This window comes from Leuciscus leuciscus (assembly GCF_965113295.1).
Source record: "Leuciscus leuciscus genome assembly, chromosome: 14".
Lineage (NCBI taxonomy): Eukaryota > Metazoa > Chordata > Actinopteri > Cypriniformes > Leuciscidae > Leuciscus > Leuciscus leuciscus.
The window spans coordinates 27886432-27902371 of NC_138738.1; the positions used below are offsets into that span (position 1 = coordinate 27886432).

The following is a 15940-nucleotide window of genomic DNA, read 5'->3' on the forward strand; positions in this document are numbered from 1 at the left end:
AGGGTCCTACATTTTATCATTGATTGATGTTTTGTGAATTTGTTGTTTTATTTGACGGTTTACTGAGCGTGTACAGCATTTTGAAACAATATGCATTGTATTTAAATGTGCTTTAAAAATAAATGTAATCTAATTGAAGATTAAGACGTAACTATTTTCTTTTATGATAACAAAATAATGATAGAATTTTCATTTTTGGATGAAGTTTAATATAATTATTAGGAAATTAAAGTTTGTGATTATTTCTCAAGATTGGTTGAAAGTTTAATTTCAATGGCAGTTTTGTTTTTTTCCACTAATTTTTTAATGTTTGACTTTGTAACTTAGTAACCTTTTACATTTACATACAGAAGCACAGGTATTGTTTACAAGGAGAATGGAGGCAGTGATGGCTGAGGAGTTTGGAGAGGCTACATTAGAGACAGAAGTGAGTCTGGAGTCTGGAGAGGTGCAGTGGATGAGGCAGGGGGTGGTGATCCAGCCAGGACCCAGACATAAACTCACCCAGAATGGCTGTAAACGTATCTTGGCCATCAGTAACCTCAATCTGTCTGATCGAGGGACATACCGCTGTGAGACCCTCCATGACCGTGCGCAGGTCAAGCTCAATGTGGAGCGTAAGTGGCCTTGTGCATGTCTAACTCTGAGCATGTCTCTTGATTGTTTAAGATTAATTATCAAAGCCACATGAATTACTTAAAGGGGCATTTGGAGTTTTAGCTTAACGTCTCGGTTACTAATGTAACCCTCGTTCCCTGAAGGAGGGAACGGGAGACGTAACGTCGATGTGACGACGTAATTGGGATCACTTCAGGGAGCCCTATCAACTTCGAGTGTCTACAGAACGAGCCAATGAACGTTGGCGTGCGTGAGTCGCGTCACGCGCCCCCGCCCCGCAGCGCGGGTATAAACAGGAAGCGGGCGCACGCACACATTGTTTTTCGCTGAGGAGCCGAGATTTGTGACGGCCATGCAGCGATGGTCAGCAACGGTGGCGACGGGACGTTACGTCTCCCGTTCCCTCCTTCAGGGAACGAGGGTTACATTAGTAACCGAGACGTTCCCTTTCAGTCGCTCACGTTCGACGTGACGACGTAATTAGGATCCCATGGAAAACGCCACGGTTGCTGCTACATCCAGCGCCCTACGCAAGACTCTCAGACCCCCAACTGCCGGGGCGGAAGACCTGCGTAGAGGGAGTTCAACTGCTGTTCCATTATACCCCACACAGTGGAACTCTTGGATAACACTGAGAAAGCGTACCTTTCCAGGGGAAAGGACGCTGCGGAGCCACATCCTGCCCGAAGGGAGGTAGCATGTGGAGAATACACATATGGACTGGCCGAAGGGGCAGTGCGACATATGGAATGTCACTGGGGTGGCTCCACCCGAAGGGAAGACACGGGCTCACCGCAGGGAGCTGGTCGTGGAAGAATACACATATGGGATCGCCGCGGGGATCACCACATATGGAACCCAGCCTAGCACAAGTTAAACAAGCATACGAGCACTAGGCCTGCCGTCGGACGCTCCGCAACGTCCGACTGCCGAAGGGGTGCGGAGGAACTCGCAGGGTTCGCCAATTGGGGAACTCGACTGGAGCAAAAAGCGCACGTATCCATTCCTAGGAAGGGAGTGGCGCAGCAAGCCGACACTAGAGCGGGAACTTCGGTGTTACCGGCTTGATGAAGCGAGCACACAGGAAGAAACCGGCTCAACACGTAGGCTATAAAACCTAGCGAACGTGTTAGGTGTCGCCCAGCCCGCAGCTCTACAGATGTCTGTCAGCGAGGCGCCGTGTGCCAGCGCCCAGGAAGAAGCGACACCCCTAGTGGAGTGGGCTTTCAACCCGGGCGGGCAGGGCACGCCTTGGGCTTCGTAAGCCAAGGCGATGGCATCCACTATCCAGTGGGCCATCCTCTGCTTGGAGACAGCCTTCCCCTTCTGCTGGCCTCCGTAACAGACGAAGAGCTGATTGGAGGTCCTGAGGCTTTGCGTTCTGTCCACGTACAGACGCAGAGCGCGAACGGGACAGAGAAAAGCCAGGGCTGGGTCTGCCTCCTCCGAAGGCAGTGCTTGCAGGTTCACTACCTGGTCCCGGAAGGGAGTGGTAGGAACCTTGGGCACGTATCCGGGCCGGGGTCTCAGGATCACGTGAGAGTTATCCGGGCCGAATTCTAGGCACGATTCGTCGACCGAAAATGCATGCAGGTCCCCTACCCTCTTGATAGAAGCCAATGCAACCAGGAGTACAGGACAGGATTTTTAACCCAGCTGATTGCAGAGGCTCAAAGGGTGGTCTCTGAAGTGCCGAAAGGACCAGAGACAAATCCCAAGAGGGTATAGAGAGTGGGCGAGGAGGATTCAGTCTCCTCGCTCCCCTCAGGAACCTGACGATCAGGTCATGCTTTCCCAAAGACTTACCATCAACAGCATCGTGATGTGCGGCAATAGCGGCAACAAACACTTTAAGGGTGGAGGGAGACAGCCTTCGCTCCAACCCTTCTTGCAGGAAGGAAAGCACGGCTCTGATCGAGCAAGATCGGGGGTTCTCCTCATGAGAGGAGCACCAGTCAACGAACAGGTTCCACTTCAACGCATAGAGGCGCCTCGTAGAGGGGGCTCTAGCGGAAGTGATGGTGTCAACTACCGCAGGGGGTACCTAGAACCTCCGCGTCCCATCCAGGGACCAGACATGGAGTTTCCAGAGGTCTGGACGCGGGTGCCATAAGGTGCCCCGTCTCTGAGAGAGCAGGTCCTCTCTCAGAGGGATGGGCCAGGGAGGGGCTGTCGCGAGGAGCACTAGTTCTGGGAACCAGGTCCGGTTGGGCCAATACGGCGCAACTAACAAGACCTGCTCCTCGTCCTCCCTGACTTTGCACAAGGTCTGTGCGAGAAGGCTCACTGGGGGAAACGCATACTTGCGAAGGCCCCGGGGCCAGCTGTGTGCCAGAGCATCCGTGCCAAGGGTCCCCTCGGTCAGGGAATAGAACAACTGGCAGTGAGACGTGTCCGGGGCGGCAAACAGATCTACCTGAGCGGTCCCGAAGCGCCTGAAAATCAGCTGGACCACCTGGGGATGGAGTCGCCATTCTCCCGGAAGCACCTGCTGCCGTGAGAGCTCATCGGCTGCACGGTTGAGCAGGCCCGGAATGTAAACGGCACGAAGCGACCTCAGATGCTTCTGACTCCAGAGGAGGAGATGGCGGGCGAGTTGTGACATGCGGCGGGAGCGTAGACCACCTTGGCGGTTGATGTACGCAACGGTCGCCGTGCTGTCTGTACGGACCAATACGTGCTTGCCTAGTAGCAGCGTTTTGAAGCGGCTCAGTGCAAGACGTACTGCTAACAACTCGAGGCAGTTGATGTGCCAATGCAGTTGAGGCCCCGTCCACAGACCTGAAGCTGCATGCCCGTTGTACGTGGCCCCCCAGCCGGTGGCAGAGGCATCCATGGAGACCACAGAGTGCCTGGACACTTGTTCCAGGGGAACACCTGCCCGCAGGAACGAAGGGTCCGACCACAAGCTGAGAGTTTGGCGACAGTGCGGAGTCACTTGGACCGGGCACGAACCGCTCTGCCACGCCCATCTCGGGACTCGATCGTGGAGCCAGTGTTGAAGCGGCCTCATATGAAGCAATCCGAGCGGCGTAACCGCGGCTGCAGATGCCATATGCCCCAGGAGCCACTGAAAAAGTTTCAGTGGTGCCGCTGTTCTGAGTTTGAGCATGCTCACGCAGTTCAACACTGACTGGACACGGGCCTCGGTGAGGCGCGCTGTCATGTCGATCGAGTCCAACTCCATACCGAGAAAAGAGATCCTCTGCCCGGGGGTGAGTTTGCTCTTTTCCCAGTTGACCCGAAGCCCTAAGTGGCTGAGGTGACTGAGCACCATGTCCCTGTGTTCGCACAACTGCTCTCTCGACTGGGCCAGAATAAGCCAGTCGTCGAGGTAGTTGAGGATGCGAACACCACGCTCGCACATGGGAGCAATGACCGCCTCCGCGACTTTCGTGAAGACGCGGGGCGACAGGGCCAGCCCAAAGGGTAGGACCTTGTACTGATATGCCCGCCCCTCGAACGCAAAGCGAAGAAACGGTCTGTGTCGAGGGAGAATCGAGACATGAAAGTACGCGTCCTTCAGGTCGATCGCTGCAAACCAATCTTGGGGACGGATGCATTTGAAAATGCGTTTCTGCGTAAGCATCTTGAACGATAGCCTGTGAAGGGACCGATTCAGGACGCGCAGGTCCAAGATTGGTCGTAACCCACCACCTTTCTTGGGTACAATGAAGTACGGGCTGTACAAGCCGGTCTTCATATCGGCTGGAGGGACTGGCTCGATCGCGTCCTTCGCCAGTAGGACTGCGATCTCTGACCTGAGTACAGGGGCATTGTCCGCCAAAACACGGGTGAACAGAATGCCCTTGAAAGCAGGGGGACGCCGGGCGAACTGAATCGCATAGCCGAGTCTGATGGTACGGATGAGCCAGCGAGACGGGTTGGGAAGCATTAACCAGGCTCCCAGAGACCGAGCAAGCGGGACCAACGGTACCACAGACGTACCCGGGGTGGGGCAGCGCGGCGGAATGCAGGGACCCGACTCGGACAGCACAGCGGCCCGAAGTGGGGTCTGAGTGTGTGGTGCAGCACATACCTGCTTCCGTCGAAGGGCAGAGTGAGTGAGCGGAGGCGTCAGTACGTCCGGAACACAGCCACTGCTGCTCGCTGGCGATGAAAGAGGGGCTCGGGAGTGACAAGGCATGGCGGCGTCGTCGACTGCCAAGCGCGCCCTCTTGGGGCCCAGAGGTTTCAGAAATTGCTCTTTTTTTGAAAATGTGGGTACCACTGACCGCGGAACAAAAAGGAAAGGAAACAAAAGATTCTCCGCCCGGCCCTCCACCGGGGGAAGGAGTGGCGCCTTCGCCATCTCATGAAGAGCAACTTGATCCACCTCCGGGCCGCCCGTCTCAGGGTCGTTTGCACCGTCGCTTGCCTCCTGGTTTGGCAGCGGCCTGGACGGGCGGGGTCGGCTTCCTACGGCTTGCTCCATGCTGAGGCCTGGATGGTTGCTGCTGCTGCTGGGGCTTAGCGGGAGCGGAGGACGCCACAGAAGGCCGACCTCGGCGACGAGTAGACGGAGGGTCTGCGGCCAGCGGACGGGTGGGAGCAGCAGCGGTCCGCCGGGGCAGGATGTGCCGGATGGCCTCCGTCTGCTTCTGTGCGGCCGAGAACTGCTGGGCAAAGCTCTCGACCGCGTCGCCGAACAACCCAACCTGGGAAAGAGGGGCATCCAGGAACCGATATTTATCGGTGTCCCTCATATCCGCCAGGTTGAGCCAAAGGTGGCGCTCCTGGACCACGGACATCGCCTGACCGACTGAACGTGCGGTTTCCTTCGTCGCCCGGAGGGCGAGGTCGGTTGCCACACGGAGCTCCCGGAGGAGCTCTGGGTCAGAACCACCCTCGTTCATGTCCATGAGCGCCTGGGCCTGGTGGACCTGCAAGAGTGCCATGGCATGGAGGGCGGAAGCAGCCTGTCCACAGGCCTTGTAAGCCTTCGCCGTTAGACCGGACGAAAACTTACAGGCCTTGGACGGGAGGCGTGGATTACCCCGCCAAGAGGAAGCGGACGCCGGACACAGTTGCATCGCGACGGCCCGCTCCACTGGGGGGATATCCACATACCCCTTAGCTGCCCCGCCGTCGAGGGTGGCGAGGGGGGAGGAGCCACTAGAACGGCTTCGGGCACTATACGGTGCCTTCCACGTCCTAGAAAGCTCCTCATGCACCTCCGGAAAGAAAGGTACCGGGGCGGCCCACTGAGAACCAGCACGGCCTGCCCCGAGAAACCAATCGTCCAACCGAGAAGGTTCGGGACGTGGTGGAGGGTTCCACGCAAGCCCAACCTTCGCGGCGGCCCGGGAAAGCATAGCCGCCCATTCTGGATCCGTCTCGGACAATGCTACACTCCCCGAAGGGGGCAACGCAGCCGAGTCGTCATCTCCAGAGGACTGAAGCTCCCCCTCCGATGCTGCGATCGACATCTGATCGTCAGCTGGAGCCCCAAAGGAAACGGTTGGTCGTTCCGGAGAAGGACCAAGACGTTCACTAAGGGGCCCCAATGGCAACAGCGCTTGTGAGGCGTGAGGGGCCCGCGGAGGTTGACTCGACGGGGAAGCCCTCACGGTAATCCTCAGATCACCCTGGTCATGCACCGAAGTAGGTCTATTCTGCGGGGCAGAATAAACGCTAGATCGGGGCATAGGCGAGGGGACTGCACCTTCCTTGAGGTAAGCGAGTCTCGATCTAAGCGCTGAGATAGTCATATTCCCGCAATGGGAACATGAACTATCCACAAAAGCTGCCTCAGCGTGTTGAATGCCCAAACACGAGATGCAACTATTGTGGCCATCTGCTGGCGCCAGGGTACGACGGCATCCAGAAACGCACAAGCGGAATGACATCTTGAAAAAGACGCAGGGTCACGCTTGTGTTGCTCTTTTAGTGAAAACAAAAAAATAGAAAAATAACTCTCTCAGTGCTGAGGCACCCAGGGGTAGCCGCGGTGTGAATGAACACACAGGGAAACGCCCACCGAACCGATACACACACACACAGACACAGAACAATAGTGCTGTGAAAACAGCAGTTGTGAGCTGCAATGCTCGCGGCCACCGCTGATCGCGCCGTCACGCCAACACAAGGAGAGTCCTCTTCTCGTTCTCAAAGGCAATCTTTTCCTGTAGAGTTCGGAAGTGAAAGCAAAAGCTCGGCTCCGAAGTGAAAGACAATGTGTGCGTGCGCCCGCTTCCTGTTTATACCCGCGCTGCGGGGCGGGGCGCGTGACGCGACTCACGCACGCCAACGTTCATTGGCTCGTTCTGTAGACACTCGAAGTTGATAGGGCTCCCTGAAGTGATCCCAATTACGTCGTCACGTCGACGTTTCGTCGAACGTGAGCGACTGAAAGGGAACTAAATATAACTGCTGAAATAGTATACAATCCAATGATAATATTGAGTAAAATAATGCATGTAAAATCTTGGCAGGCATTTCAATTTAAGCATCAGCTATAGTTCTGGTCCCTGGCCTAACAGTTCTGAACTTGTCTAGTACATTATGTCAAATTTGTATTCAGTTTTTATTAGAAGCATTATTGCATTCTAAATAAGCTATGCTACTTTTTAAAGCGAGGAAGATTGTCATACGCAAGGGGCTGATGGACATTGAGACATTTGAGAGAGAGACAGCGTCCTTCGAGGTGGAACTTTCTCATTCTGATGTGGAGGGTGTGTGGCAAAAAGATGGTCTGCGTGTCAAACCCAATAACAACTGGCGTGTTAGTTCCAATGGACTAGTACATGGCCTCACTCTCTCCAACCTCACATTAGAGGACACGGGTAGCATTGTCTTCTCTGCAGAAGGTCTGAGAACTACTGCCAGACTGGTAGTCAAAGGTGGGTATATAGAGGAGAAACATTTATGCTTGGGATTCAACAAAAACTAATAGTATATATATATATAAACAAAATATTATATATTGATATTTTATATATATATATATATATATATATAAAATATTTTGTTTATATTTGTCACATAATTGCCAAAAATAACAAGCTTTGTGCATCAAAATCTTAGAAACACCAGTAATGATCATTAAGAAGCTGTCTGATGTCAGACTTGAGGAGGAATCTTCAGTCATTTTGGAGTGTGAGCTGTCTAGACCAAATGTGGATGTCAAATGGCAGAAGGTACTGCTAAATAAATAAATAATGCACTGTACCTTCCTAAATATGTTTTCACTTTTTATCACTGAACTCTCTATGGATTGATTGGCAGAATGGGTTGGAGCTGAAATCCAGTAAGACTTTAAGGATTTATTCCATGGGGCGTAAGCGCTGTTTACAGATCTTGGAATCCAGCATCAGTGACTCGGGCCTTTATACTTGTGAAATAGGTGATCTCAGCACTTCCTGTAAACTTGAGGTCTATGGTAAGCCTATATATCACTTCAGTTTTCATCACATTTTCCAGCTTGTTGCTTTTTGGAAACTTTGAGAGAATGCACACTGGCAGTGAAATTGTCCTGTTGTCTTGGGAAGGATTTTAGTTGAGACTAGACATTTTTCTGGTTGCTTCAGCTTCTACTCAAAATTCAAGATTGCTAGTAAAGAAGAGGCTCACTACTTTTGCTAATGCTTTACTATCATGAATGGTTAGCTGGCGTTAAACTTGGCATGAAATCAAAACATATTATTACTGATCTCTGTGAATCATTCATCCGTCTATACATTTTCTTTATAAAATATTTTTGGTCTTGTAAAAAGTCATAACTTGCTATTCCTGTTATATGGCTCCCTTGATATTCATGACTTGGCTATATACTGCAGTTAAGCCAATCGCATTCAGATCTGCTTCCATTCCAGTATGCAATGCTCATTTTTCACAATCCAATCCACAACAGATGGATCAAATAGGCTGTCCTTGTTTCTTTTTTTTATGTTCAATTAGCCGTTAGAAATCATAATATAATAATAACATTGGTCACAATTTCTGTATCATGCCAAATTTAATAAGATCATGTTCTATGTAAGGGCCCACAGCTTTACTAATACTTGTAACTCTGGAATATGTAAAAATCTGTTGTTCCAAGGTAGAAGTATGTTTTGTGCTGGCATATATTCAAGGGCGTAGGTTTGGCCTCAGCTTTGGTGGGGACATCCCCCTCCCCCTCCCCCTGGAATGAGTTTTCTATATGTAATTAAATAATGAACAAATGAATAAAATACACACGTATCATAGTATGCATTCAACACAACAAATCCATTATTATTATCTATTATTATTATCCATGATTACAGTATTCCATTAATACTAAAATTGTATCTACTATTCTATATCAAATTCTATTGATATATTCTATTCTTAAATATTAAATTCTTAGGCTACACTCACTCACAAATACATTACATAAATAGAATGTAGAAACAAAAAATGTCTCAGATCCACTGTTTATGTTGACTGCAAGATTCTAAGTTAAGGTCAGCTAATTAACATTCAGTGACTTGCTAACGTAGCATTCTATCATGATAGCGTGACTTCTATGAGTCTATCAGTGCTGCACAGCCTAATCAATACTCTTAACCTTAGTTGAAAGATTGCTGCTGCTAGGTTTAACTGTAACAACATGGTAACACATACTATCACCAATCAATACTATTTTCCACAGTAGAATCTGCATTTGAAAGCCTGGTCAGTCACTACTACTGCTAGTTTATTTGTGTGGCTAGTTATTTTGCCTACTTACACTCTGCTTTATGAAAAAGCTTCGTATGTCCCCTTTCTTCTTCTTGGGTGGCATAGCTGATCTATCTACAAAGTACAAAAAGTGGCAAAAAACGGAATATTAAAATGTTTTACTCTGGCATTTGTATGTGGCAGAGAGACAGCCCTGGTAACTTACCGTCACACACACACACACACACACACACACACACACACACACACACACACCACCCGCTCGCTCGCTGCCAGTGCAAGCACAAAAGTAGTCCCGGCCCGCGCGTGTAGCCTGTCAGATACACCGCCGCCAATCAAATTACGGCGTTTCTTGTACTGTCGTTGTTTTGGCCGTTGGAATCGATCCAAATAGCAGCGCAAAGATCCAAATAGCAGTTCAAAGGAGCTTGCTAAATATTGGTGGGGACAAATTTGTCATCTCAAAATATTGATTGGGACTAGTACCTAGCGTCCCCCCCTAAACCTACGCCCATGCATATATTTTGTTGTCCTTTATCATTGTCACTTCTATGTCAGTGATTTGTGACCGTGATTTTTATGCAATTGCTTGTCAGATAATCTGTGCCTTAAATATGACCACTTATATTCTTCCAAGCTTGTAATAACCTAAATATGAAATACACAATCATTTTCTCCACATTGTTTTCAGAACATGAATTAGAGATCATTACTGGCTTGGAGGATCTTTGTATTAAGGAGGACCAGAATGCTGTCTTTATGTGTGAGCTGTCTATGGAAGATATGTCTGGGGAATGGTACAAAAATGGCAGCAGGATACGTCCCACTACCACCATCAAGACTCGTACAGAGGGTGAGGAAAAACTGAACTAATGTTGTAAATATACATAGAACTGATCCTTTATTATTTTTCAGTTGGAATTATGTACAATATCAGACTTTAAATTAAACTTGAAAAAGGAAAGAGTTATTTTTCTTTTACCATTTAAACAGGCACAAAGCACTTCCTGCTTATATGCAACGTCAAGGCTGAAGATTCTGGAGAAGTCAAGTTTGTTTCCAAACAAGTGGAGTCAGTTGCTTATCTTGATGTTGAAGGTATTGTATAAAATATGTACTTTACTTGAGTATAATTCTGCATTCATAGTGATTAAAAAGATTAGTTGGTATCGTTTTACAAATACGGTGTCATGTGTTAACATTAGTTACTGGATAAGATGAACTAACAATGAACAATACTTCTACAGCATTTGTTAATCTTAATGTTAGTTTCTACATTTACTAATACATTTTTTAAGTTGTATCTGAAAACATTCTTTAAAGCACTGTGAACTAAGATGAACAATCATTGAACAATTTTATTTTTATTTACAAACATTAACAATGTAAATGCTGTACAATTGTATTGCTCATAGTTAATGTTAACTAATGCATTAACTAATGTTAACAAATGATACCATATAGTAAAGTTTTACCAATGATCTGATCCAACCAAAAATCCTTTGTCAATATCTGTTTTCACAGAGCTTCCTGTTAGCATTGTCCGTCCCCTCAGGGATCGAACAGCACTGGAAAAGCATCGAGTCATTCTAGAATGCACTGTATCATCACCAAATTGTGACGTCACCTGGTACAAAGGGGATGAAGAGTTGGAATCCACAGAACACATGGAGATGATACAAGAAGGCTGTTACCATAAACTTGTCATCCACCAAGTGGCATTGGAGGATGAAGGAACCTACAGTATTGAGGTTGGGGAGCACACATGCACAGCCAAGCTGATGGTTGAAGGTGAGAATTGTTTGGATTGAAAATGACCATTTGTATGATGTATCAATGATTTAAGTATGCTAAATAGATAGGACAAATTATAAAGACATTATTTAAATTCATTTGATTTGAGAAATTAAAAGAGATATGCATGGCATTAAAGGGTTAGTTCACCCAAAAATGAAAATTAGCCCATGATTTACTCACCCTCAAGTCATCCTAGGTGTTTATGACATTCTTCTTTCAGACAAATACAATCAGAGTTATATATTTTTTTTTTAAGTCCTGGCTCTTCTAAGCTTTATAATGGCAGTGAATAGCCATTTCTGTTTTGAAGTCCATCACAGTGCATCCATCCATGATTAAAGTTCTCCACAAGGCTCTGGTGGGTTAATAAAGGCATTCTGAAGCGAAGCAATGCGCTTGTGTAAGAAAAATATCCATACTTAAAACTTTATTGACTAAAATAACTAGCTTCCGGCAGACGGCCATATGCATTGATTTACGGCGAAAGAGTAAACCTTGAACTGACGCACAACGTAATGACGCACGCGGAAGCACAGAGGATAGAGCAAAACAAAATACCAGTCACGAATTAGAAGTCTAAAAAAAATTTTTTTTAAGAGAAATGTCGGAGGAGCTTGAGTTTGTTGCCCAGCCCTATTTGTTTGAACCGCGAGAGGCATCTAAACTTACGATACTCCTACATCCTACGTCATACATGCGTCACGGGTTACTCTTGTGGCGCAAGGTGACTTGCGTAGTATGCGTACGGTCGTCTGTCAGAAGCTAGTTATTTTAGTCGATAATGGATATTTTTCTTACACAAACACATCACTTCACTTTAGAAGGCCTTTATTAACCCCCAGAGCCGTGTGGGTTACTTGTATCATGGATGGATGCACTTTGATCGACTTCAAAACAGAAACGGCTATTCACTGCCATTATAAAGCTTGGAGGAGTCAGGTCATTTTTTTATATAATTCCGATTGTATTCGTCTGTAAGAAGAATGTCATACACCTAGGATGACTTGAGGGTGAGTAAATCATGGGATACATTTCATTTTTGGGTGAACTATCCCTTTTAAGGTCAAAGTTTAAACTTTCTGCTTTTTGACTTCATAGCCCAGTCTATCCTAGTGGTGAAGGATATAGAGGATGTGGAAGTGAGAGCTCCTGAAACAGCTTGCTTCCAGTGTGAAGTGTCCGTGACCCTCATCAAGCCTCCTATCTGGACATTAAATGGGGAGAACCTGCAGTCTGGGCCCAATATTCGAATAGAGAACCAAGGGACAGTCCACAAACTGACATTCAAAAACACCAGCTCTGACATGAGTGGGACAGTCAAGTTTACCACAGGGAAAGCCAAGACTAGTGCCAAACTGACAGTGCTTTAGTGAATTATCAAAGGTCACGCACATGACAGTATAAAAGAGAGGGAAGTAGTATATATAAATGGATGTGTGATCATATCAAGCAAATTAAAGTAATGCTCTTAGATCTTTTAACCTGTTTACCTCAAAGTTAAAAAGTGAGACGGTTATATCGAAAGAGATATAGACTAGCCACTGCACACATGAAAGGGATTGATATTTGAGAGAGAAAAGTCATAATTTAAACCTGATGGTTGTCTGTATGGAGTCAGAACAGAATGTGATAGGAAGCAAGTGTGATTGTAAACTCAATGTGGACATGAAAGTATATGAAGATGCACAGGGATTAAAACCTGAGCATTTCCTCTTTGTGCCATTTTGTGTAGTAGAACCACACAATAATTTAATGTAACAACTCTCTCAAAAATGCTGATAAAGAGGAGAACGAATGTAATGTCTAATATGGATGGAAAACTTTTTATAGTATTTATAATTTTTAATATTTTACAGAATAGAATGACAGAAATGACAGAAGGTTCTATTTTATAGACGCAAAAAAAAAAAAGGTAATGTTTGTTTAAAATGTAACCTTTTCTGGATTTAGTTAAATGAAAAAAGCACTGATATCAAAGCTTATATCATATGCAACTATATCAACGTAATAACTGTTGTAAAAGTGATATCCCATAAAAATAATAATACCCATCTGTTATGAAATGTAGATTTTATGTCTTCAATTAACCTGTTTTATTTTGAATTCTGTTGAAAGAATATTTCCATAGAAAGTGGACAAAAAAATATGTAAATATATACTTATACCTGTTAGCATAGTACCCATACTATCTATCTATCTATCTATCTATCTATCTATCTATCTATATATATATATAATTTTTTTTCAAAAACAGCAAAAGCGAAACAGCAAAAATTCTACACTGAAATTGAATGTATCGAAAGAAATGCCAAACAGTGTGATATACAAAGTTTGAAATATAAAATCAAATGTAAACATACATCTAAGATTTACACAGATATAGTGACATAATGAGCAGGAAGAACATTTTCATTCTTGGTTTTACAGTAACGGCTTTCATAAATAAACTTTGAAACATCTTGGAACATAATTTCTTTCTAAACTTAAAAGTATATTATGTTGCTGACACTATATATTTAAAACATTGACAAATCAGCATTTTACACTGCAGACAACTGCATTAAAATAATTCTCAAAAGAAAATCTCTTCTCAGTAAATGTAGAAAACAGTATTACTGTATTCTTCTTCATGGACAGCTCTTATTACTTGCTTCTGCAATTCTTAAAATGATACTCAATTCAAGTTTAAATGGATGCATCACCAATTGCAACCTACATGAATACTAAATGATAATGATATTATATATAAAAATCATTCTGGTACAATCAATGATCCAAAGTTAATTAATCCAGTATTGCTCTTTATGTAATGTCCGTCACCTTGATACAACTGTTACTTGTCGATAAGCTATTGACCAACTTTCCTATTATCACCCTTAACATGTAGTCTGTTTTTTTCTCTTCTTTTTTTTTCTTGAGATAGAGTACAGTTTGTTCTTCAACTCATATTATTTGTCATTGAGAAAGCTCCTGGGTAGAATTTCCAGACATTTACCAGCGCTGAAAGACTTAATTTCCTTATACTGTTCAAAGTCCTTGTTTTTCTTCACTGATAGATGTGCTTGGTGAGCTAGGATTGGTAGATGAGGCTGGGGATGAAGGCCCACTCTGGTAGACTCTGAGAAGGACCTCGTGTTTAGTAGCTGACTCAGCACATCTGCGCTGGTGCTCCCCCAGGAATTCTTTGAGCCGTGTGGTAGTGAAAGTCAAGGTCTGTCGACGCAGTTTCTTTAAATACGAGTCATGAAGCCATGAATGTTTGAGGCAGTCCTTAATAGTGGGTCGGCACCTGGGGAAAGAGTCCATAAAATCAGTAAAAATGATTGGATATTTCATGGTTACCCTCATTTTCTCTTCATATCTATGGATATATCCAGTATAAAACAAAATTCTGTGTCTTTCACATATCTACTATATAATTGTTCAATAATAATAAAAAAGACTTCAGTACACTGAATAAACTGCTTTTGTGAGAAAACGTCTTATTCCTATAATGAACTGACAGCCTTTCCGCTAATCTTCAACATGTTTGCGATTCATTTTTTTTTTTTTTTTTTTGACTGAGCTATATTTGGAGTTTACAACTAAAACGTTTTGTAACAGATGTCATGGACAATTTTGCAACCAATCCTGTCACGGATGGTTGAAGATAATGATGAAGGGAGACGGTGATATGTAGCGGATCTAAAATGCAGCATGATATTCATTAAACAAAAATAAGTAATCCAAACAAGTGAAGGAAGGAAGAAACATTTCTGAGAGCTACTTTTACCACGTGGCCACTATACCACCTGACCACTGCAGATTTAAAATGTGTTCGACTTGAAGCGGCGCTGTGAAGACCGATCAGTGTATGACACCAAAATACAGTGTAGATAAACCAATGAAACCAATGAAAACCTACTTAGAAACCAGAAACTGAATTATGAAGCTTTCGGTATCAAATGAAAGGAAACACAGTAAATAACAAATACAAACTAAAACTCCATGAAAATGAAACTATAACAGAACGTTACAATTCCGTTTACGGAATTAGTCATTCATGTCTATGGTATACATAAACAGTGATTGAAAAAAGGGGGATTCAATGTCATCAAAGCTATAATGTGATTGTTTTTTGAGGTACACGTGAACCAAGTTGTGCTTTCTCCAATGGTAGAGCCATGTTTCCTTAAATAACAGGGGTGTCCAATCCTGCTCCTGGAGGGCCAACGTCCTACTAAGTTTAGCACGATCCGGCCCCAACACACCTGCCTGGAAGATTCCAGTCATCCTGAAAACCTTGACTACTGGTTAAGGTGAATCTGAATAGGGCTGGAGCTAAATTCTGCAGGAAGGCAACCCTCCAAGAGCAGGGTTGACTACTTCTGATCTAAAAAGTGCAATGCTGTGGAGGCTCCAGGAACAGTCTGAACACTCTTTAACTTAAGGGTGGTTTTAACTTAAGTTGCAACTGGCTCCCGGCTGTGTAATACTCACCATTGATAGCCATTTATTATCTTCTTTAAAAACGTGGAGGCACTTTGGGACACCTTTGGGTAGAGCTTAGATGAGTCAAACTTTGCTGCATGGATTTTGATCTCTGTCACTTTTGGGTCTTTGTCTTGGAAAGGATGTCTACCGCTGAGCCTACAGTAAACAAAGTGACTTAAATAAACACCATTTTTTCTTGTTTGATATGCTGTTTTTCTCAGAAATACACCATAATACAATAGTAAAGTTGGCTGTTTTGTAAATTCCTTTATAGATGACTTGCATAATATAGGAAAGAACTCCCAAGCTCCAAATGTCTGCTGGGGGTCCTACTAGATCTCCTTTTAGCATTTCTGGAGCTTGCAGAAGGCAGAAAACATCTCATTAATGTCAATAAGACATGGAT

At 45.1% G+C, this 15940-nt stretch overlaps 2 protein-coding genes across 3 annotated transcripts in view; one reads left to right on the forward strand and one right to left on the reverse strand.

Moving 5' to 3' along the window:
• The window catches only part of obsl1a (obscurin like cytoskeletal adaptor 1a), a 41825-nt gene extending 28964 nt beyond the window's left edge, over positions 1–12861 (forward strand). Inside the window, exons 17-24 of the mRNA XM_082136669.1 lie at positions 351–617; positions 7194–7460; positions 7645–7757; positions 7846–7999; positions 9956–10117; positions 10258–10362; positions 10789–11055; positions 12160–12861. Coding sequence (XP_081992795.1) covers positions 351–617; positions 7194–7460; positions 7645–7757; positions 7846–7999; positions 9956–10117; positions 10258–10362; positions 10789–11055; positions 12160–12431 — 1607 coding nt within the window. The 3' untranslated portion in view covers positions 12432–12861. The remainder of the gene's footprint in view (positions 1–350; positions 618–7193; positions 7461–7644; positions 7758–7845; positions 8000–9955; positions 10118–10257; positions 10363–10788; positions 11056–12159) is intronic.
• Positions 12862–13377: 516 nt separating this feature from the next.
• spega (striated muscle enriched protein kinase a) overlaps positions 13378–15940 on the reverse strand; it is a 100958-nt gene continuing 98395 nt past the window's right edge. For both annotated transcript variants that reach the window (XM_082136645.1, XM_082136644.1), the window contains exons 36-38: positions 15818–15893; positions 15541–15690; positions 13378–14350 (exon numbers count right to left, since the gene is read on the reverse strand). In XM_082136645.1, the coding sequence (XP_081992771.1) occupies positions 14089–14350; positions 15541–15690; positions 15818–15893 (488 nt within the window). In that variant the 3' untranslated portion in view covers positions 13378–14088. The remainder of the gene's footprint in view (positions 14351–15540; positions 15691–15817; positions 15894–15940) is intronic.